Source organism: Salmo salar, chromosome 27 (genome assembly GCF_965601325.2).
Source record: "Salmo salar chromosome 27, fSalSal1, whole genome shotgun sequence".
NCBI lineage: Eukaryota > Metazoa > Chordata > Actinopteri > Salmoniformes > Salmonidae > Salmo > Salmo salar.
The window spans coordinates 27,336,217-27,361,120 of NC_138317.1; the positions used below are offsets into that span (position 1 = coordinate 27,336,217).

The 24,904-nt window shown below is 45.0% G+C and overlaps 2 protein-coding genes across 2 annotated transcripts; one reads left to right on the forward strand and one right to left on the reverse strand.

Annotated features, from left to right (window-relative positions):
* Positions 1 to 12,989: 12,989 nt before the first annotated feature.
* On the forward strand, positions 12,990 to 15,430 carry LOC106588787 (interleukin-6). Its single transcript, XM_014178212.3, has 5 exons — positions 12,990 to 13,146; positions 13,252 to 13,448; positions 13,589 to 13,705; positions 13,960 to 14,103; positions 14,561 to 15,430. Exons 1-5 carry the CDS (start codon positions 13,029 to 13,031, stop codon positions 14,813 to 14,815), a joined length of 831 nt encoding a protein of 276 aa, XP_014033687.1. The 5' UTR covers positions 12,990 to 13,028; the 3' UTR covers positions 14,816 to 15,430.
* A 2,266-nt stretch (positions 15,431 to 17,696) lies between these two features.
* On the reverse strand, positions 17,697 to 24,724 carry tomm7 (translocase of outer mitochondrial membrane 7 homolog (yeast)). The gene is made up of 3 exons (XM_014178233.3): positions 24,520 to 24,724; positions 20,572 to 20,620; positions 17,697 to 18,466 (listed from the first exon to the last, which is right to left on the reverse strand). Exons 1-3 carry the CDS (start codon positions 24,620 to 24,622, stop codon positions 18,451 to 18,453), a joined length of 168 nt encoding a protein of 55 aa, XP_014033708.1. The 5' UTR covers positions 24,623 to 24,724; the 3' UTR covers positions 17,697 to 18,450.
* Positions 24,725 to 24,904: the final 180 nt, after the last annotated feature.

Genomic DNA, 24,904 nt, shown 5'->3' on the forward strand with positions numbered 1-24,904 from the left:
CTGACGTAGTTTAGCAGAATATGCAGTTATAAATACAATACCAACTTCTGTGTTGACTTATATCCCCTACCATTACACACATACTTTGTTCAGCTCTTGCATTCTAGGAGGGGGGGGACGAGTTTCACTTTGATTCAGGGTCTCACCCCCACAAATACACACTAACACTACAATTTAATCAAAACAAAACTAACCACAGGAATGTTTTAATAACATAACAAACCTGAACTAATAGTGTTACATTAGTGTGGATATGAACGTTTCCTCGTAATACGGTTGGTGTCAATTCCATTTAAATTCCAGTCAGTTTGGTTTACTTTCTGAGTTGACTGGAACTGTGAAATCTAACCAGGGCAGATCCTTAAAGAAAATTGTTGCTTTGAGAATGAAACTTGAACCCGCAAACCAGGCGATTCCCAGGAAAGAATTTTTCAAACATTTAGCCTGACAAAGTCTCATCCTGAGAGAGAAGACGTCAGGGAAGTCCAATCGTCCCCTCAAACACTGACAAATTGACATCATAGACACTGGACCTCGGACTTTCAATTGCCATGTGCATGGACATTTCCTATAGGACATCATCTTTAGGACAACCAGTGTGTGTGTGGCAAAAGCAGAATACTAGAATCACACAGCAAACCACCACAGATGCAGGCCAAAGAACAATCAAAGGTTCAATATAAATTCAGCTTTTAAAACTATAGGCCAAATACAAGCACCGTGGCAAACTAACACAGCAGTTGATTCACTCATGGAGCGGTGGCCAATGTTCGTTCGGCTCTACCTGAGCAGGGTTCATTAGGCTCTATTCTACCTGCCCTGAGCCTGCCTGCTGTTCTGTACCTTTCGGACTCTGCTCTGGATTACTGACCTCTGCTTGCCCTTGACCTGTTGTTTGCCTGCCACCCTGTTTTTGCAATAAACTTTTGTTACTTTGAAATAGTCTGCATGCTGTCTTCACTGTGGCTCAGTTGGTAGAGCATGGTGTTTGCAACGCCAGTATGGTGTGTGCAACGCCAGGGTTGTAGGTTCGATTCCCATGGGGGGCCAGTACAACAACAAAAAAAGAATAAAAAAAATGCATGAAATGAAATGTATGCATTCACTACTGTAAGTTGCTCTGGATAAGAGCGTCTGCTAAATGACTAAAATGTAAATGCATCTGGGTCTTCTCCTGAGCCTTGACAGTACAAACTGGCCATGACGGACACAGCAGACTCGGACCAGCTCCGCAATGCCGTGGGAGCGGACCAAGTACTTTGAGGTTGCTCTAAAGCGGAAAGGTGGAATAAACGAGTCGGGAGCAGGTTTTCTTACATTGAACAAAGTTCTCTATTGAGGTATTCCTTTCTTCTCAAACAATCCCACACAATCAAGGATGATCTCACAAGGAAAACACAAATCTTCTTTACAGGAACAAGGAACACAAGGTGAGTAACTTTTAACTATAACATAAATTACGGGTGCGTCTTAAATATCCATTTGTGAGGAGCTCCCTTTGGGTGGTGGTGCGGATCCGTGGTTGCCATTCCCAAGAGGTAGTTTTTGTCCTCTTCTCCCTTCCGTCCGGTAAGTCCTCTCCTTTGGAGAAGCAATCATTCTTTTTTTTCTCCCTTCTCCCCCACTGCCGGTTCCCTCCTCTCTCTTGTAGGGGGAAGAGAATAGATAATTAGTACCGTCAGCTGTGCTTAATTGCCTATGATCACCTTGACTCACATGCCGGGCTGGGCTACTATCTGTGGGACCAGCCTGCCCCCTGGTGGTCCTTCCACAGCCGTCTCCTCGCAAGGAGCCACCATTGGAAGGCACGAGGAGTTGCTTCGTGGTCTTATGGAAGGGTTCCAGACCTTGGTCGAACGCCATGACCACATGTTGAACACATTGCTGGAGCAATTCCGCGGGTTGTCTGTCAGGCAGCCTACCACGACGGTAACCTCCCAGCCCCTCAGTAACCAGGCTGTTAGCAGCGGGGCCACCCCGGTTTCCCGGGAACCCTGCTTACCTCCCCCGGAACGCTTCACTGGAGAGTTGGGAACCTGTCGGGCGTTTCTCACGCACTGTTCTCTCATTATCGAGCTGCAGCCCTCCTCCTTCCCTTCCTTCTGCTCGAAGATAGTGTACCTCATCACGCTGATGTCCGGGAGGGCTCTCGCATAGGCTACGGCCGTGTGGGAACAGTCGGCCATATGCTTCAGTCAGGAGGAGTTTGTGGCGGACGTGAAGGTTTTTGATTCTCCATTGTTCGGGAGAGAGGCTGCCCGGAAGTTACTCCAGCTTCGGTAAGACTCCCACAGTGTGGCAGACTATGCAGTGGATTTCCGCCCGTTGGCAGCTCAGAGTGCCTGGAACCCGGAATCGCTGTTCGACACGTTCCTGCACGGATTATCGGAGGAAGTGAAGGACGAGCTAGCAGCCCAGGAACTACTGACGGATCTTGACTCGCTCATTGCCTTGACCATCCGGATCAATGGGCGGCTACGGTAACGTAGGAAGGAGAGGAGGTCCAATTCCACTCACCCGCCCAAGGATTCCACCTCACCTCCAAAGCATCCCGGAAGTCCCTGATGTCTCCGTGGCCAAGAGGACCCGAGGCTACCCGAGTTTCCCCAAGAGTCTCCGAAGTCTGCCAGTTCTCCTCTTCCCGAGCCGATGCAACTAGGCAGAGCTAGGCTGTCCCCAGCCAAACGTCTACACCGGATTCACACAAAGAGTTGCCTGTGTTGCGGGACTACTGGTGATTTTGTGTCCTCCTGTCCACTAAAGACCAGGCTCACCGGTAGGGGTGAGTACTCGTGTGGGCCATACAGAGAACATTTCCTCTCCCCTTACTCGCACCCCTTTCCATGCCATCCTGCTGCGGGGGAAACAGTCAAAATCTCTCCAGGTACTCATCAACTCTGGGACCGATGAGAGTTTTTTGGACCCTACCCTGGCGTCCGAGCTGAGCATCCCCACTCAGCCCCTCTCCATTCCCATGGACGTTAGAGCGCTGGACGGACGCTCTATAGGCCGGGTCACCCACAATACCACTCCCATCAACCTACGAGTGTCAGGGAACCACAGCGAGGCAATCAAATTTATGCTAATTAAGTCTCCTCAGGTTCCCGTGATATAGGGATTCTCTTGGCTCCAGCGACATAATCCCCTCATAGATTGGACTGCTGGTGCCATCATGGATTGGAGCCCGTTCTGCCACACCCATGGCAGAAGTCAGCACAGCTGACGTCTTCCTGTGGCCTCGGAAGTTTCCCCGGACCTCGCCGCAATTCCCGCGGAGTACCAGGACCTTGGGGAGGTGTTCAGTGAGGCCCGGGCTACTTCACTTCCTCTGCACTGATCCTATGACTGCGTGATTGACCTTCTCCCAGGCACACCGCCCCGGGGACGACTGTACTCTCTGTCGGGTCCGGAGACCAAGGCTATGGAGACCTACATCGAGGACTCCCTAGCTGCAGGGTGTATCCGTCCTTCTGCCTTCCCCGCCGGCGCAGGGTTCTTCTTTGTGGAAAAGAAGGAAAAAAACCCTGCACCCGTGCATCGACTACCTGGGCCTCAATGACATCATCGCCTCGGCCTTCGAGCCGCTCCAGGGGGCCACCGTTTTCTCCAAGTTGGACCTGCGGAACGCCTACCACCTGGTGCGGATACGGGAAGGGGACGAGTGGAAGACTGCCTTCAACACGGCCAGTGGTCACTACGAATACTTGGTCACGCCACTTGGCATTACCAACGCCCAAGCTGTGTTCCAGGTCCTGGTTAATGACGTTCTCCGCAACATGTTGAACCGTTTTGTCTTCAAGTACCTCGACGACATCCTCGTTTTCTCCCACTCAGCCCAAGAACACATGCTCCACGTCCTCCAGCGCCTCCTGGAGAACCAGCTTTTTGTGAAAGCGAATAAATGCAAATTCCATCCCCTTCCTTGGTTACATCATTGCTGCAGGGAATGCACAGATGGATCCTGGGACGGTGAGAGCAGCCCCAGCCTTCGTCCAGAGTGCAGCTGTAACTTTTCCTCGGATTTGTCAACTTTTATTGCCTCTTTATCCGGGGTTACAGCACCCTGGCTTCCTCCCTGTCTACTCTCACCTCTCCCAAGGTTCCGTTCACGTGGTCCCCTGCTGCTGACTGGACGTTCTGGGACCTCAAGCACCGCTTCACCACTGCTCCCATATTGGTTCATCCTGACCCGTCCCGTCAATTCATGGTGGAGGTCGATGCTTCGGATGTCGGAGTGGGGGTTGTCCTATCCCAGCGTTCTTCCCTGGACCTCAAGTTACATCCGTGTGTCTTCTTCTCCCATCGCCTCAACATCACGGAGAGGAATTACGATGTGGGAAATCGTGAGCTTCTCACGGTGAAGATGGCGTTGGAGGAGTGGAGACACTGGTTGGAGGAGGCGGAACATCCGTTCATTGTGTGGACGGATCACAAGAACCTGAAATATCTCTGCGCCGCCAAGCGTCTCAATTCCAGGCAAACTAGGTGGGCCCTGCTTTTCACCCGGTTTAACTTCTCCCTCTCCTACTGACCGGGATCCAAGAATATCAAGCCGGATGAGCTGTCATGCCGCTATAGCCCCGCTGCTACACCCTCGGACCCTGAGACCATCCTTCCCACCTCGTACCTGGCAACGGCACTCAGCTGGGGAATAAGGAAGCAGGTCTGTGAGGCACAGCGTTCCCAGCCGAACCCCGGGGGGGGGCCCAGATAAATGGATGTTTGTTCCTGACGCTGTCCCCCCTCGGTCCTGGAGTGGGCCCACTCCTCCAGGCTTACCTTCCACCCGGGCTCCCGTTGGACCCTGGCCTTTGTGCGGTAACGCTTTTGGTGGCCTACCATGGTTCCGGACGTCTCTGAGTTCGTCGCCGCCTGCACGATCTGTGCGCAAAACAAGACTCCTCGGCAAGCTCTGGCTGGTCTCCTTCAACCACTGCCTGTCCCTCACAGTTCCTGGTCTCACATATCCCTGGACTTCTCTCCACCCGTCTGATGGCAACACCACCATCCTGACTGTAGTGGACCGGTTTTCCAAAGCCGCCCATTTCTTCCTTTCCCCAAGCTACTCTCTGCCAAAGAGACAGACCAGCTCATGGTGCAGCACGTCTTCCGGATCCATGGACTCACGGTGGACATGGTCTCCGACCGGGGTCCTCAGTTCTCGTCCCTGTTCTGGAAGGCGTTCTACACACTCATTGGGTCGTCGACCAGCCTGTCCACCGGGTTCCACCCTCAGTCCAACGGCCAGTTGGAGCGAGACAATCAAGACCTGGAGACGACTCTTCACTGCCTTGCCTCCGCCAACCTCACCACCTGGAGCCAGCAACTCATGTGGGTTGAATACGCCCGCAACACCCTCCCCTGCTCTGCCACCGGGCTCTCGCCTTTCAAGCATTCCCTGGGTTATCAGCCCCCGCTCTTCCCGGAGCAAGAGGAAGACGTCGGTATACCCTCTGCCCAGATGTTTGTCCGCCGCTGTCGCCATACCTGGAAGAGAGCCCGGTCAGCTCTTCTCAAGACTACCTCCAGGTATCGGCAACAAGCGGACTGCCATCCGACCCTGGCTTTGTGTTTGGCTGTCCACTCGAGATCTGCCCCTTTGGGTGGAGTCCCGCAAACTTTCCCCCCGTTTTATCAGCCCTTTCCCCATCTCCAAGATCATTAGCCCCTCTGCTGTTGGTCTTCTGTTGCCCCGTACCCTCCGTATACATCCCACTTTTCATGTCTAGGATTAAACCTATGTCCCACAGCCCTTTGTTTCCTGTTTCCAGGCCTACCCCTCTCCCCCGTCTCATTAAGACGCCTCCTGAATGTTCGACCGCGGGGCAGGGGATTCCAGTAACTGGTTGACTGGGAGGGTTATGGCCCGGAAGAGAGGTGCTGGGTCCCCGCTAGGGACATCCTGGACGCAGGCCTCATCGCTGAGTTCCAATACCCCGGTCAACCAACTATGCACCCAGGTAGGATGCCAGGTGTCGCCCCTAGAGGGGGGATACTGTCACACCCTGATCTGTTTCACCTGTCTTTGTGCTTGTTTCCACCCCCCTCCAGGTGTCGCCCATCTTCCCCATTATCCCCAGTGTATTTATACCTGTGTTCTCTGTTGCCAGTTCGTTTTGTTTCATCAAGCCTACCAGCATTTTCCCCGTGTTTCTGTCTTTCTCTAGTTCCTGTTTTCTAGTTTTCCCGGTTTTGACCATTCTGCCTGCCCTGACCCTGAGCCTGTCTGCCGTTCTGTACCTTTCGGACTCTGCTCTGGATTACTGGCCTCTGCCTGGCCTTGACCTGTCTTTTGCCTGCCCCCATTTTTGTAATAAACTTTTGTTACTTCGAAACTGTCTGCATCTGGGTCTTCTCCTGAGCCTTGACAACTAGAGAATGTACAGTGCATTCGGAAAGTATTCAAACCCCTTCACTTTTTCCACATTTAGTTGCGTTACAGCCTTATTCTAAAATAGATGAAATCGTTTTTTCCCCCTCATCCATCTACACACAATACCCCACAATGACAAAACAAAAACAGATTTACATATCACATGTATTCAGACCCTTTACTCAGTACTTTGTTGAAGCACCTTTGGCCGCGATTTGAGCCTCGAGTCTTCTTGGGTATGACGCTACAAGCTTGGCACACCTGTATTTGGGGAGTTTCTTCCATTCTTCTCTGCAGATCCTCTCAAGCTCTGTCAGGTTGGATGGGAAGTGTTGCTTCACAGCTATTTTCAGGTCTCTCCAGAGATATTTGATCGGGTTCAAGTCCGGGCTCTGGCTGGCCCACTCAAGGACATTCAGAGACTTGTCCTGAAGCCACTCCTGCATTGTCTTGACTGCGTGCTTAGGCTCGTTGTCCTATTGGAAGGTGAACCTTCGCCCCAGTCTGAGGTCCAGAGCGCTCTGGAGCAGGTTTTCATCAAGGATCTCTCTGTACTTTGCTCCGTTCATCTTTCCCTTGATCCTGACTAGTCTCGCAGTCCCTGCCGTTGAAAAACATCCCCACAGCATGATGCTGCCACCACCATGCTTTACCGTAGAGATGGTATTGGCCAGGGGATGAGCGGTGCCTGGTTTCTTCCAGACATCATGCGTGGCATTCAGACCAAAGAGTTCAACCTTGGTTTCATCAGACCAAAGAATCTTGTTTCTCATGGTCTGAGAGTCCTTTAAGTGCCTTTTGGCAAACTCCAAGCGGGCTGTCATGTGCCTTTTACTGAGGAGTGGCTTCTGTCTGGCCACTCTACCATAAAGACCTGATTGGTGGAGTTCTCCAGAGATGTTTGTCCCTCTGGGTGTTTCTCCCATTTCCATAGAGGAACTCTGGAGCTCTGTCAGAGCGACCATCGGGTTCTTGGTCACCTGCCCTTCTCCCCCGATTGCTCAGTTTGGTCAGGCTGCCAGCTGTTGGAAGAGTCTTGGTGTTTCCAAACTTCTACCATTTAAGAATGATGGAGGCACTGTTTTCTTCGGGACCTTCAATGCTGCAGACATTTTTTGGTACTCTTCGCTGGATCTGTGCATCAACACAATCCTGTCTCGGAGCTCTACAGACAATTCTTGGTTTTTGCTCTGACATGCATTGTCAACGGTTGGATGTTATATAGACAGGTGTGTGCCTTTCCAAATCATGTCCAATCAATTGAATTTACCACAGGTGGACTCCAATCAAGTTGTAGAAACATCTCAAGGATGATCAATGGTAACAGGATGCACCTGAGCTCAATTTCGAGTCTCATAGCAAAGGGTCTGAATACATGTAAATAAGCTATTTCTGTCTAAAAACCTATTTTTGCGTTGTCATTATGAGCTATTATGTGTACATTGATGAGGATTTTTATTTATTTAATCAATTTTAGAATAAGGCTTTTAACATAACAATATGTGGGAAAAGTGAAGGGGTCTGAATACTTTCCGAATTCACTATATTAGCCAACAATTGGAGTGACACTCACACTCTGGAAATAAGTATTTTCCTTTAGTGGTGCTATAGAGAGCGTTGTATGAGTAGTCTTTTTCCCACAGCAGGTGACCAGCTGAGAGGAGCAGCAGGAGCAACGAGGTGGACATACATACATACGTCCGTTGAGAGGTCACCGGTCCGAATGGCGTCCTGAAGGTAAAGGTTCCAGTTCCTTTTTACTCTAGTTTTGTGGCGTGCTTAGCAATTAGCTATTCGTTTTGGGGAGGGAGGAGCTGATAGGGAATTGGCAATAGCTGTCTCAATGTCACTTTAGTCCATGCCAATCTGTGGAATCACAGCACCCCATACAAGATTGGCAGGGACTCTGCTGTCCTAGCTTCAGGGAGAAGCTAGGACTTGATATCATAAATAGGCATATCAGACAAGAAGATATGCTGATACGTAATATAAAGAGAATGGCAGTCTCTGGTTTAGTAAGAGTCAGTGTCACTTGTGACAAGTGCATGCAAGCTTGAATGTGTGTGTGTGAAGCATCGTCAACATGAGCAGATGAAGGTGACAGTCTGTTCCTCTGTCACTGCAGATGACTATCTGTGGTCTGCCAGGGACCACACACACACACACACACAACTGATCTAGATATGACTCAATATGTATTTTTCCTATTCTGCATACATTTGAATTGATTACACATCACTTTGAAAAATTAAGAAAAATGCGATTGATTGTGTGTGCGTTTTCTCCCCTCTGATAAAACATAACAGTCATCATTTTTAACTATACAGTGAATACCTGCTGAGTCAGTCAAAATGTAAAAAGTGAAGTGTAGGAGTGTAGGAGTGAAGAAAATGTACTTTGACCAATCATACTTTGGGTCCCCCACAAATGTATAAGAAAACACTACTATTGAAATCACTATGGACTATATTTTTAGTATAGCTGTTACCATGTACAGTATACAGTGTATTCTGACCCCTAGACTTTTTCCACATTTTGTTATGTTACAGCCTTATTCTAAAATGGATTCAATTAAATTTTTTCCTCATCATCTACACACAATACCCCATGATGACAAAGCGAAGAAACCGGTTTTTATACATTTTTGCAAATGTATAAAAAAATAATTTAAAACATAAAACCTTACATAAGTATTCAGACCCTTTGCTATAAGACTCAAAATTGAGCTCAGGTGCATCCTGTTTCCATTGATCATCCTTCAGATGTTTGTACAACTTGATTGGAGTCCACCTGTGGTAAATTCAATTGATTGGACATGATTTGGAACACAATTGACAGCGCATGTCAGCAAAAACCAAGCCATGAGGTCGAAGGAATTGTCTGTAGAGCTCCGAGACAGGATTGTGTCGATGCACAGATCTGGGGAAGGGTACCAAAAAATGTCTGCAGCATTGAAGGTCCCCAAGAACACAGTGCCTCCATCATTCTTAAATGGTAGTTCCAAACTTCTTCTAAGACTCTTCCTATAGCTGGCCGCCTGATCAAACTGAGCAATCGAGCACTTGGAGTTTGCCAAAAGGCACCTAAATGACACTCAGACCATGAGAAACAAGATTCTCTGGTCTGATGAAACCAAGATTGAACAATTTGGCCTGAATGCCAAGCGTCATGTCTGGAGTAAACCTGGCATCATCTCTACGGTGAAGCATGGTGGTGCTATGGGGTTGTTTGCATGCATGCATGCTATGGGGTTGTTTGTCAGCGGCAAGGACTGGGAGACTAGTCAGGATCGAGGGAAAGATGAATGGAGCAAAGTACAGAGAGATCCTTGATGAAAACCTGCACCAGAGTGCTCAGGACCTCAGACTGGGGCGAAGGTTTAACGTCCAACAGGACAATGACCCTAAGCACACAGCCATGACAACACAGGAGTGGCTTCGGGACAAGTCTCTGAATGTCCCTGAGTGGCCCAGCCAGAGTCCGGACTTGAACCCTATCGAACATCTCTGGAGAGACCTGAAAATAGCTCTGCAGCGACGCTCCCCATCCAACCTGACAGAGCTTGAGAAGCTCTGCAGAGAAGAATGGGAGGAACTCCCCAAATACAGGTGTGCCAAGATTGTAGCATCATACCCAAGAAGACTCAAGGATGTAATTGTTGCCAAAGTTGCTTCAACAAAGTACTGAGTAAGGGTCTGAAATAGTGGTACAACGGATCACAAAACTCACAGTTCGGATCACGGTTTTGAGTCACGGATCGGATCATTTTTTGGATCAGCAAAAAAAAAAAGGGAGATAACTATAACTTTGCTTTCCATTTATTACTTAAAGAACACTTAAAGCAAGGAACTTTTCAATGTTTAAATAAAATCTTAAAATAAAATATTCAATACTCAATTGTTAAATTAAAGTGCAATATGAGGCATGACACCTAATTCATTTAAACAATAGTGAATGAAAAACTAGCCTGTGTCCACTTCATCAAAAAAAAGGAAAGAAAGAAAGCAAAGCAGACCTGAGCTTATAACTTTAAATTATTTTTCAAAAAGATGAGGATGTCTACATAGTCTGGGGAGAGGGTAGACCTCTTTGCAGTTACTATGGAGAACACCCTCTCGCTAGGAACTGAAGTGCCAGGCATAGCCATGTGGCATCTTGCCATCATGGCAATGTGAGGGTATTTACACTCATTGCTTTTCCACCATGCTAGTGGATCACCATCCACTGGAATACTGGTCGCTGCCTTGTAGGATGCCACCTCCTCTTTGATGGTGTTGGCAAACGTCTTGCCTGTTTCCTTGCTCATAAAGGTCTCCCCGAAAAGCTCCTTCACGGCCAAATTATTTTGTGGAGGAGATGCCTCTGAGTCTGGTCCTGTCGGCTCTGTGGCTTGACCCTGCAGAAAAAATGACTTGATCTATTCAACTAACTCATTATTTATTTACATATTTCATAGAACTATAATTGTGGCAATAACATTTAATATAAGCCATTGTAATTCCAAATCAAAAATTGATGATTCTAATAGCAATAGCATATACTAAGATTAGACTGCAGTATATTTATTATGTTAGTAATTCACTCTTATTTATTGTTTTACCTCTTCAGTGGCCACAATCTCAGTGGTGAGCTCACTGTATGTCCTCCGGTGTAGGGCAGGGTCTAGGTGAGACAGGGACTTGAACAGACAGGGACTTGAACCTTGGATCCAGTGCAGTAGATCTATGAAGGTAGTTCTGTAGATTAGGGGGTATCTGGGGTTCAGGTCCTCTCTAATGGCAGCCTTGACATCTCTAGTGATGGTGCTGTCTTCCTCACTTTGGGCCATGGATTGTAGAATCCTTGTTTTCAGAGGTAGGATCATAGACACAGACAGTGCAGATTCAGTGCTCAATTATGATATTTTCCTGTTCACAAAGATCTGGCACGATCTTCATACTGAAGTGGGTGCGCCAAGGGATTTCGTAGCGTGGCTCAAGCACTTTCATCGTATTTTAAAAGTTTTGTTTTCCACAACATAATATGGTCTCATGTCTGCAGCGATAAACATCCCAATAGATTTGGTGATGGCTTTAGTCCGGTCTGATTCTGCAGCAAAGTGCTGCTTAAATGCCGCGGTACGAAGTAGTCTCTTGGCTGAGATGGCTCCCGTCACTGACACACCAGGGTGATGACGTTTTAAATGTGTGGCCATGATCATACCGCTTTCTTGTGGCACAATGCCTACACACCTTGATGATGTTGTCCACCACCCATCTTCCGTCATCATATTTGACAGGGAAGCCAAAATGCTCCCATACATGAAACTTAGATGAAGCGAGAGGCTTTTCCAGTTCTTCAGCTCCTCCGCTAGCCATGGCTGTCACTGCTCTTTTTGCAACGCGAGCATCTAGGATTGATTCCTTAAAATTCAACATGCTCCGTTCACGTGAACAGTAAACGAAACTGCTTTAAAAAAAAAGATCAAATCAACCTTCAGGCTTCAGAGTAAAACACAGCACGCAACTGTCTTGTCTTTATCTTTTCACTGCAACTCTGCATCAACATTTAGGGAATTATTACTTTAAAAAGTAACAGCGGCAGTAAAACTGTATTTCACACTATGATGGTTAAACTTTGCAATTGATCGGCGGTTCACATGCGTGCAGAACCGTCGGGGGGGGGGGGGGGTGATCCGTACGGATCACGGATCAACTACGGTCCGTTACACCATTAGTCTGAATACTTATGTAAATGTGATATTTCCGTTTTTTATTTTTAATACATTTGCAAAGATGTCGTAATACCTGTTTTTACTTTCTCATTATGGGGTATTGTGCGTAGATTGATGGGGGATTTTTTTATTTAATACATTTTAGAATAAGACTGTAAAGTAACAAAAGGTGGAAAGGGTGAAAGGGTCTGAATACTTTCCAAATGCACTGTATTAATGTCTTTCGAAAAGAAGGATTTTCTTAGTGAAGTGAAACTGCCCCATGATGCTCTCAATCACTAGGATTATTGCATCCTGATGACAGCACAAAATAGCCCTATTAGATTATGAATAATTTGTGGGGCTGGGGAGCAGCCCCATATTACAAGACAACGGACATACCTTTATTCCTCTCTCCTCTCCTCACCTCTCCTCTCTTTATCTTGTCTCTTCTTCCCTATCCTCACATCTCTTCTACCTCTCATTGAGTTGCATAAATATACAGAATACAAGAATGAACGGCACTTAATTCTTGAATTTGATTAAACACATGCATTGGGAGAACTACCCCAACCCTGCATTCTAGATGATTAGGCTTGATTACCTGTCTAAGTGTTCCATGGTGCAGAGTACAGACCTGGTGACATGCATAACATTACAGGTTATATGATGACAGAGTAATATCTCTCCATTATAGACTTCCAGTAGTAATATCTTTCTTTGTAAGTTCTGTCCCAAATGGCACCATATTCCCTAGTGCACTACTTTTTACCAGAGCCCTAGATAGTGGACTACTTTTGACCAAAGTCCTAGCCCTGGTCAAAACTAGTGCACTATGTAGGAGTAGTGTCATTTGGGACTAAGACAATATCTCTGCCTGATAATGATGGAGATGATAAAAAAGGAGAGGGGAGGGGTGAGGGGAAGGAGATGAGGAAACATTTGCAATGTGTAAGAATATAAATGCTGGCGCATGTAGCATCGGTCAGACAAACAAGTAGCCTACCAACTTCAGCATCACTCAAGAATCACTGGACACAGCACCGACAAACAATTAACTGGGACATGACTTCTACACACTGTAAGTCTGACGTCACACTATTCTACCGTTCTACCTGGTCAAATAAACTGGGTTGTGTTTTGTATTTTATCACTCACTCCTCTCTTGCTCTCCTCCTTCATTCAGACCTCTCACTCCTCTCGGTGGTCGTGGTGATGGTAGTTAACGGGAGTCCCGTGCCCAGCGCGCCTGGTTGGACCTCTGGAGAGGAGCTCGCGGTAGAATCGTTCTCCGGTGAACCGGGCGCGCCGCCGATATGGGAGAACGTGATCAAGGTGATCAAGCTGCTCGTTCAGGAAGTGATCAACTTCCGAGACCAACAGGTGAGTTGTTTTAAATGTACTCTGTATTATATTGTAAATGGCTCTTCAAACGTTATAATTGAAAACAACAATACTAACATTGAAAATAATAATTTAAACCAATCTGAAAATTATAACTTTTATTCCTCCTTGTGTTGTAGTTTGTGGAGGAGTTTCAGAAGCCCGTGGAAGAGATGTCATCGTTCATACAGTACCAGGTCCCTTCCATCCCCACACACCTCTCCAAGACCCCCTGCTCCACCTCAAACTACAACAAGGTAAAGATAAACTTGAATGAATGGCTAAGACCTGTGTCTGGAATTAAGTCCAAATCATGAAGCCAAGGTATTCCTTTTGTGATCTAAATGAAAAATCCTAGAAATGAAAACTTGAGGCAGCATCATGCAGACATCTTTACTGGCTGACATTTTGAGTCTGGTTTCTCTCCTTCTTCCTTCCTTCTAGATGAATCTAGGGAGTATTTTTTTTAATGTATTAATTGATTGACAGTATTTGTTGTCCCCTCCTATAGGAGGCATGTCTGCAGAAGATCAGTCATGGTCTGCAGGTGTACCATGTTCTTCTCCAGCACATTAAGGCTGAATACCCACAATCCACCCTGCTCCCCTCTGTCATGCACCAGACTACTGTCCTGATAGGCTTGTTCAAAGACAAGGTTTGTAATAGTAATATTATGTTATAATACTACTTAAATACAATCAGTATACTACTTAAAGGTGCAATCTGCAGTTGAAACAATAACAAACCTCCTCACCGCCACTGTTTTGGTAAAGAGCTGAGGGATGGGCCTGGAGAAATGTAACTATCAAATTCATAGACAGAGCTATGGATGCAAGGACTGACCATCCATGATATCAAAATGAAATTGAATCATTTTTTTTTTATTATTATTTTTACAAACATTGGAGTAAGAAAGGACTACATATCATTTATTTATAGGTCCTAAATGGATATAGCAACTGCAGATTGCCCCTTTAAATACCCTTTTCTTTAGAAAGCTGACTTTCATTCTGGGCAGATTTTCCCAGACTTGCTTTAGTTCCACCAGATACCTAGGATTTAGCACAATCTTGTGGCACACAGATTACCTAATGTATTGTCTCTTTCTCCAGATGAAGGTTGCTGAGGTGGTAGAGGACCTGTCTGCCAGTGAGAGGGAGCGTGTGCTGGGTGAGGTGTCTACAGGGACAGAGTGGGAGAGGAAGACCAGCGTTCACGCCATCCTTAGGGAACTACGTCACTTCCTGGTCGACACCAAGAAAGCCCTCCGCGCATGGGGAAGAGGGGCGAAGGCTGCCAGTAACCATGACATCACTATGGTGGGCAGAGGTGTGTTAGATCAGGCTTGGAGTAAAAACCTGCACTGATGTCTTATTCTCTTAATCAGCTGTTTATTTTTATTTATTGAATGTAATACTTGACTGAACTACAAAACAAAGTTATTTATTTATTTGTGTATTTATGGTTGAGATGAAAAATGTATTGAATTGATTTAATCGGATTAATTTATTTCATCCCGAGCAGCTTTGTGCCTCTTGTACCGAACATTCGAGAAACTGGTTATAAAAATACATATTTATATATTTTTTATAGCAAATAGTGTTATTTATTTTCACACAAATGGAGTCAATGTATTTTTCTAATGATGACATGTTGATGGATTTCAAGCGCAGACTTAAATGTATCTCTAAGTGCCTTTACAGTACATTAGAGACTACATTGATTGTGACTACTACTAGTTTGATCGTTGTAGCCTTCAATTGTCCAATTAACAACCAACCATATTAGCAAACTTATTTCATTTCAAACTTCACATTTCTCTAGTATAGGCTACTTATCGTAATAAACGATAACAGCAAAATGCCTGCGATAAGTGATCAGTATGGTCGGTGTCGATAATTGTCAGTTCATCTTCTCAGCTCTAACTGTGACAAATGTTTTGGATATAAAGAGGAATAATAAATGGTATCTGAGAGAATAGCGAAATGTGTTGCTCCTATGTTGTTCACCAAACATTGTTTCAATTAGATGGTTATTCTCACAACATGTAGTCATCACAACAAAACATTTCAATTTCCACTTATCGGTAGGTGTCATTTTGTCAGCAAGACGCATACATTAATTCAGGCAACAAGAGTTTATTGACTCAATGACAATCGCCGAATGTCATTACACTTTTTGGTACTTTTTAACAGATCCCTTTTTCCATTCATCAAACGGCACGAGTGCAGAGTGCATGGAATTATTTGAGTAGACAAACATGCGAAGGTAGCCTATTTTAAGTTGTTTGACAGTAGCTAGGTTTCCATCCAACTGGAGAGATTTCATTTTCCCACCAGTGGTGTTTTTCACTTAAGTTCTCATATACTGAATAAAAATCTAAAGTTCAATGTGTTTCCATCGCATTTTCAACTCCACCGATAGTTTTGTCACAAAAACTGTTGCGTTAAATAGCAAATGTGCCCACTCTGGTCTGGGGTCATGCGCTCTAGCCAAAAACTCGCAGATACAGTGCGGGTAGGCTAGTCTACATGATGAGAAATTGATGAAATTAATTAGGGGGAAAAAAACGAATCTACACACAATACCCCATAATGACAGGAAATACAGGTTTTTAGATTTTTTTTTCAAAATACATTTTTTTATTGATGAAGTATATCAAATTTACAGAAGTATTCAGACCCTTTACTCAGTACTTTGTTGAGGCACCTTTGGCAGCGATTACAGCCTTGAGACTTCTTGGGCATGACACTACAAGCTTGGCACACCTGTATTTGGGGAGTTTCTCCCATTCTTCTCTGCAGATCCTCTCAAGTTCTGTCAGGTTGGATGGGGAGCGTCGCTGCACAGTTATTTTCAGGTCTCTCCAGAGATGTTTGATTGGGTTCAAGTCCAGGCTCTGGCTGGGCCACTCAAGGACATTCAGAGACTTGTCCCGAAGCCACTTCTGCATTGTCTTGGCTGTGTGCTTAGGGTCATTGTCCAGTTGAAAGGTGAACCTTCGCCCCAGTCTGAGGTCCAGAGCGTTCTGGAGCAGGTTTTCATCAAGGATCCTCTTTGTTCTTTGCTCCATTCATCTTTCCCTCAACCCTGTCTAGTCTCCCAGTCCCTGAAAAACATCCCCACAGCATGATGCTGCCACCACGCTTCACCGTGGGAATGGTGCCAGGTTTCCTCCAGAGGTGACGCTTGGCATTCAGGCCAAAAAGTTCAATCTTCGTTTCATCAGACCAGAGAATCTTGTCTCTCATGGTCAGAGTCCTTTAGGTGCCTTTTGGCTAACTCCAAGCAGACTGTCATGTGACTTTTACTGAGGAATGGCTTCCATCCGGCCACTTTACCATAAAGGCCTGATTGGTGGAGTGCTGCAGAGATGGCTGTCCTTCTGGAAGGTTCTCCCATCTCCACAGAGGAACTCTGGAGCTCTGTCAGTGACCATCGGGTTCTTGGTCATCTCCCTGACCAAGGCCCTTCTCCCCCGATTGCTCAGTTTGGCCGGACGGCCAGGTGTAGGAAGAGTCTTGGTGGTTCCAAACGTCTTCCATTTAAGAATGATGGAAGCCACTGTGTTCTTGGGGACCTTCAATGCTACAGAATTTTTTTGGTACCCTTCCCCAGATCTGTGCCTCAACACAATCCTGTCTCGGAGCTCTACGGACAATTCCTTCCACCTCATGGTTTTTGCTCTGACATGCACTGTCAACTGTGGGACCGTATATAGACAGGTGTGTGCCTTTCCAAATCATGTCCAATCAATTGAATTTACCACAGGTGTTCTCCAATCAATTTGTTGACACATCTCAAGGATGATCAATGGAAACAGGATGTACCTGAGCTCAAATTTCAAGTCTCATGGCTAAGGGTTTGAATAAGTTTTTTTTTTATTACATTTGCAAACATTTCTAAAAACCTGTTTTCGCTTTGTCATCATGGGGTATTGTGTGTAGCTTGATGAAGGAAACAAATGATTTAATCCATTTTAGAATAAGGCTGTAACATAACAAAATGTGAAAAAAGTCAAGGGTCTGAATACTTTCCGAATGTACTGTAAGTTATTTCATCTGTAGCCTAATAAAAATGCACTTTTTCCCAAGTCATAGTTGGAGGACCACACACCATGTCATCCCGTGACTCCAAGTTTACCTCAATATGATGGGTTATCATATAAATATTTGCACATAAAGGCATTTCCACCACCATTTCTCACATAATTAATTTTACAGACACAAAAAGGATCACACTGTCTAGTGTATTTTGCTTTGTCGACATTTGGAAAGTTGACCGACAAATGTTTTATTTCCATCAGGCCAGTCAGGACATTTTTTACCCGACATGTACTTTACCCCCATAAAAAGGTTGGATGGAAACATGGTTAATAAGATGAAAACGTCATGACTGGTTGTGTTAATGAGAAATTAAAAAGGTAAATGTCAATTTTTTTACCGTTTAATGGATGTCTTTGGGCTACTATTAGGCCCATAAAAATGTATAGGAGGTTCCATGAAAAAAATAGAATGTCACGGTATAATTCGAGAATCAAACCACCAGAGAATCAAAACAAACAAACAGTCATCTTCTCTCTAAAGGTGATTTATAGACAAACTCAGGTCCATTTTCAACCAACAGGCAGACATTTTATACAGGATCATTTAAGGTAAACAGACAAACACAGATCCATCACCAAATGAAAAGACAACAAGGTTTTACATGTTTCCAAACTGAGAGGAAACAAAATGAGAGAAAAACGGTCCGTCACCAAGCAGTAAAGGTGCAGTTTCAGAATAAGATGTCCATCACGCCATTTGGTGTTTCAGAGTGAGAGGGAATTCAGCGCTTCAGGTCTCCGACCCAAACGTGAAGTGACAAACAAAGTTCCAACCAGCCTAAAATATATGGGCCATATAGAAATTGGTGAGGGAAAGATTGCATCCACTTCCGTGGTGACAGCTGGGAGTCACATGACCATTGTGGGAGGAGATGATTGGGTGGGTCAGGGTTGTCCTCAGCCCCACAGCAGACTGGAAGAGAGAAAACAAGGTCAGAGGTTATATTTGTCTTAATGGTATGGCCAGAGATGGTGGAGAAAGCAAGACACCCCACTTCCTCATCTAGGGGGTACCACAGGATGAGACATCTCACTGGCAATTTTTTTCTGGCCGGGACAGGTGGGCACAATAAGTAGACCAGAGCCCTCTCTCGCGTGAGCATGCCAGATATTATTGAGGAACCATGAGATCACACAGGAAAAGCAGGCTCACACATGAGTAGAAACGCCCAATTACACATACAGGAACCATAACCATTTCTTTCAATGGTAAACGGCCTGAGTAAAACTATCTATTCCCTATATAAATGCACTACTTTGACCAGAGCCATGGCACACCATTCCTTACGTATTTAACTACTTTGACCAGCGTCATGATACCGTATTCAAATCAAATCAAACTTTGTCACATGCGCCGAATACAACAAGTGTTGACCTTACCGTGAAATGCTTACTTACAACCCCTTAACCAACAGTGCAGTTCAAGAAGTGTTAAGAACATATTTACCAAATAAACTAAAGTAAAACAATAACACAAAGTAGAACAATAACGAGGCGAGCATAAAAGGCATTAAGCTCGTCTGGTAGACTTGAGCAGCTCGCGGCTGGGTTTCCCTTTGTAGTCCGTAATAGTTTTCAAATCCTGCCACATTCTACAAGTGTCGGAGTCGGTGTAGTAGGATTCAATCTTAATCGTGCATTGACGCTTTGCTTGTTTGATGGTTCGTCGGAGGGCATGGCGGGATTTCTTATAGGCGTCCGGATTAGTGTCCCTCTCCTTGAAAGTGGCAGCTTTAGCCTTTAGCTCGATGCGGATGTTGCCTATATTCCATGGCTTCTGGTTGGGATATGTACATACGGTCACTGTGAGGACAACGTTGTCGATGCACTTATTGATGAAGCCGATGACCGAGGTGGTGTACTCCTCAATGCTATTGGATGAATCCCGGAACATATTCCAGTCTGTGCTAGCAAAACAGTCCTGTAGTGTAGCATCCACGTCATCTGACCACTTCCCTATTGAGCGAGTCACTGGTACTTCCTGCTTTAATTTCTGCTTGTAAGCAGGAATCAGGAGGATAGAATTATGGTCAGATTTGCCAAATGGAGGGCAGGGGAGAGCTTTGTATGCATCTCTGTGTGTGGAGTAAAGGTGGTCTAGAGTTATTTTTCTGGTAAAACTAATTTCAGTTTGCCTGCATTAAAGTCCCTGGCCACTAGGAGCACCACTTCTGGATGAGCATTTTCTTGTTTGCTTATGGCCTTATACGGTTGGTTGAGTGAGGTCTTGGTGCCAGCATCGGTCTGTGGTGGTAAATAGACAGCTACGAATAATATAGATGAGAACTCTTGGTAGATAGTGTGGTCTACAGCTTATCATAAGGTACTCTACCTCAGGCGAGCAATACCTTGAGACTTCTTTAATATTAGACATCGTGCACCAGCTGTTATTGACAAATAGATACACATCCCCACCACTCATCTTACCAGACGTAGATTCTCTGTTCTGCCGGTGCATTGAAAATACCTCCAGCTCTATATTATCCGTGTCGTCGTTCAGCCACGACTCGTGAAACATAATATATTACTGTTCTTAATGTCCCGTTGATAGGATAATCGTAGGTCATCAATTTTATTTTCCATTGATTGCATGTTAGCAAGTAGTATTGATGGCAATGGGAGTTTACTCCCTTGGCTACTGATTCTCAAAAGGCAGCCTGATCTGCGTCCTCTTTTCCTCGTCTTTTCTTCACGCAAATGACGGGGATCTGGGCCTGTTCCCGGCAGAGCAGTATATTTTTCTTGTCTGACTCATTAAAGGAAAAAGCTTCTTCCAGTTCGTGGTGAGTAATCCCAGTTCTGATGTCCAGAAGTTACTTTCGGTCATAAGAGACGGTAGCAGCAACACTATGTACAAAATAAGTACCCCAAAATTTTTTAACAATGCAAAAAAACGAACAAAATAGCACCACTGGTTACGGCATGTAAAACATCAGCCAACTTAACATTCCCTATATCAGATGGCCAAACCAAAAACAGACAGACACACACAGTGATGGACCGACAGACACAGCGCACCTCAGGATGTTGGGCTCCGGCATACCAGGATCCCCCCCTCGTGCAAAACCTGTCAATCAAAAACAAAAGAGCAGAGATGAAGAGAAGAAAATCGTTGTAGAAACATTAATTGCACTCCTGAGCTTCGTATTTCAAAGCCTGCGTAACGTGACGTCTGTTCGTATCAGAGCGGTTTTCCAATAAAACCGTCTCCATCATATCCTCTGACTCAAACACAAGTGATGTAGTTATCGGGCATCAGTAGAGTGTTCCTGAGAAGAGGTGAACATGCGTGTTGAGTGGCCAGCACTTGACGTGTCATAACATTCTGAACTGGAGCTTCAGACAGACACCTTTGGGATTTCCCCACCCCTCTCTCTCTCCCCATCTATTCGTCCACCCCAATCCCTCCCTCCCGTTTCCCCTCTCTCTCTCCCGTTTCCCCTCTCTCTTATCCCTTTTGGCCAGCAGTTCTCCCTGTGGTCCAATAAAGATGTCCGGGAAGGAAACTGAATGTTGGAACTGACTACCCTAATAGCTAAGACATATTGCAAAGATGAACGGCTAAAAGCTGTGGGTGTCAACGAATGGTGGCGATTAAACATCTAGAATCTTCGGGAAATTAACTGATTATGACAGCCAATCTTCTGGTCAGAAGCGATAGGACAGCCACCCGGTGCTTCTGACTGTTCAGGGTTGGGTAAATTGTAGGTCTTAGAGACTAAACACATCAGGGTTGGGTAGATTGTAGGTGTTAGAGACTAAACACATCAGGGTTGGGTAGATTGTAGGTGTTAGAGACTAAACACATCAGGGTTGGGTAGATTGTAGGTCTTAGAGACTAAACACATCAGGGTTGGGTAAATTGTAGGTGTTAGAGACTAAACACATCAGGGTTGGGTAGATTGTAGGTGTTAGAGACTAAACACATCAGGGTTGGGTAGATTGTAGGTGTTAGAGACTAAACACATCAGGGTTGGGTAAATTGTAGGTGTTAGAGACTAAACACATCAGGGTTGGGTAGATTGTAGGTGTTAGAGACTAAACACATCAGGGTTGGGTAGATTGTAGGTGTTAGAGACTAAACACATCAGGGTTGGGTAGATTGTAGGTGTTAGAGACTAAACACATCAGGGTTGGGTAAATTGTAGGTGTTAGAGACTAAACACATCAGGGTTGGGTAAATTGTAGGTGTTAGAGACTAAACACATCAGGGTTGGGTAAATTGTAGGTGTTAGAGACTAAACACATCAGGGTTGGGTAGATTGTAGGTCTTAGAGACTAAACACATCAGGGTTGGATAAATTGTAGGTCTTAGAGACTAAACACATCAGGGTTGGGGTCAGCTCAAATTTAAGTCAGTCAATTCAGGAAGTAAACTGAAATTCCAATTCAATAATTGAAAAAAAATGGCTTCTCAAACCCAAAATTGAGAAAATATGGAAAATCTTTGAAATTCATTAGTTCATTTCGAATTCAAATCACTTCCTGCATTGATTGGCTTAAATTCAAACTGACCCCAACCCTGGTGTTTAGCCTCCAATACCTACTATTGGACCTGAGAGAGGTGGGAGGGGAAAAGACAATAGCAGCAATGCTCTATGTGTCAACTCATCATAAGTCACATTTCTGTTAATGCAACACTCCATTGACTCATGTCAGAATATTGCATCAGCGTCCTCATTCCTTACACATTTAGACATTTTGGGTTTCCCCATCACTTTCTCTGAAGATAGTTAGCGTATGTGTACTGTGTAGCCATGCCAGCTTGTGGGAGACACTCAGGGTTTCCCCAGTGTAATCATCTCCCTCCCAGAGAAGCTGTAACTATTTCCTTCCTACCCTGGAGCTAAATGGAAATACTGATCAGGTACCGAAACTGGCAGGGTCCTCCGTGGCCTAGCATTAACATTAGCCTGTAGCAGGTTGATGACAAGAGCAATCTGCACTGGTCTATGAATACAGGTCATCTCACACACACACACACACACACACACACACACACACACACACACACACACACACACACACACACACACACACACACACACACACACACACACACACACACACACACACACACACACACCACAGAGAGAGAAAGTAGGGATGCAGTTAGAGGGAGAGGGGTAGAAAGTGAGAACATTTTTTGTCATTTAGCAGACGCTCTTATCCAGAGCGACTTACAGTAGTGAATGCATACATTTTTTTTCCCCCTCCGTATTCCCCGTGGGAATCGAACCCACAACCCTGGCGTTGCAAACACCATACTCTACCAATTGAGCCACACGGGACTGAAGGCAGTAGGAGAGGTTGAAGACAGAAAGAAGTAGACAGAGGGGTTGAGGGACAGAAGGCAGAAAGTCGGGCTCACAGTCTCATGAGGTAGCCCTGCTTGCGACTTAAAAATCAGTCTCACCCTCGACACAAGAAGGAATTTCCTATTGGGATAACACAGCGTTTCTCAAACTTGGTCCTGGGGAACCCATCGAGTGAACATTTTCTTGTTTTCTCCCCTAGCACTACACAGCTGATTCAAATAAGGGTAAACCCATTTGAATTCAATCACTTTTTGAAGGCTTCTTTTGAGCTTCACCAAACCTTCCATACCCACAGTAGAAGCGCTCATAAAGTGACTTTTTGGACCTGAATGCCAAAATATTTGAGAGATAAAGGGGCTGAAAGTTGACCCATTTTGCATACCCAACCATACCATAAGAGATCCACGTCTTCATCACTGGAAAAGATAGATGGTTGTCAAAGTATTTTATAAGTTCTGGGGGAAAAATGTATATTTTGTTTTATAAAATTGACCTTTTCTCCTTTGACATTCAACGTTGATTCATTTAAAACGTCACTGGTGTACCAGCTAATTTGCAGTGGTCTGAAGGTATGTCAATTCTATGAAGTCTATTTCTATGATTGAAATGACACCTACCCTGTATTCAAGAGCATGTTGTCTCTCAACTGGCACAACACAAAAACCTCAGATGATGTGAAATAGGGTCTAAGCAACAACATATGCTAATATGAAAAAAATCTGAGTTTACACGTTTTTAGATTATTGACATTAAAAGGTTTAAAAATGACTATAATAAAATAGTTTGACAACACTAAGTTTTTAAATGATATCAAACTTAACCGTTTATATTTTCCAGTGATGAAGACAGATTTCTCATGGTATGGTGGGGTATGCAAAGCGGACACCTTTTTGAGCCCCTTTAATCTCCTGAATGTTTTGCCCTTCAAGTCCACCTCTTCAATGGGCAAACGTATCGAAATTTGTTTAAATATAAAGGGATGCTGTCAAAAAGTGATTGAATTCAAATTGATGTACCCATAGTCAACTCATCAAGTTTCGATTATTTTTATCAGCTCTGTAGCGCTAGGGCAAACGTTTGGGAAACGCTGGGCTTTTATGGTTAAGACTTTGGTTTCTCCTGTGGGAGACCTCAGATCTCACCCGAGAAACACGCAAAAGTCGTACAAACACACCGACCAACAGCAGGAGTCCCAAATGTGTGTTTTGCCTAATTGTAGTTAGTTAGCTTCCCTTGACAGCTGGGGTGTTACTGCGGTAGCTAATTCTGGAAATGTCTCACTGGCTTCGTTTCCCCATTCACACCACTGGCTATGATCACTGACCACTGTGAGTTAGCTGTGGTTTAGCTGTTACATAACAGAGTCCCTGTGTCACACTATGGCCACAAATCTCCATACATTTTCGGACGTAGTTTAGCTAACCGAAATTGGGAAAAACATACAGCTCTATATGCAATTCCAAATGCATGCAGTGGTCGCGTTACACAAACGAGGTTCCCCTAACTTGAATTTGTTCATCATAAACAAATCTCAACCTTGCTACCTATAGCTAGCAACATATCACAACAGTACACATACTGTCACTTGGACATATCCCCCTACCCGAACTGCTATCATGCTAAGCTAACCGACTTGCCACATACTGACCAAGGTAGAGCACCGTGGGGATGAAACCCCAGCGGATGACGAACTGTCCGGCCTGAAACACCGTCTGCAGCCGCTGCTTGGTCTCTTTGCTGAGCTTCGCCATGGTAGCTAGTTGGTTCACTGGTTCTGGTTCTGAAGGACGTGAAAAAGAGGAAGCCGACGCATGGCCGTAAAGCGAGGCAGATTTTTGCGATAGTTGGTTCAATCCGAAATATGACGAGCGCCACTTTGTGGACGCATTGGGAAATGTTAATCTGAGCCTACAGTAGCAAACTCATACTTAAATCAACATTACGCCTAAAATGATCATAAATACACATAAATGCATACATACACATAAAATGGCTGCATACTTTCACTCAGATGTTTTGGATTGAGAGCCATC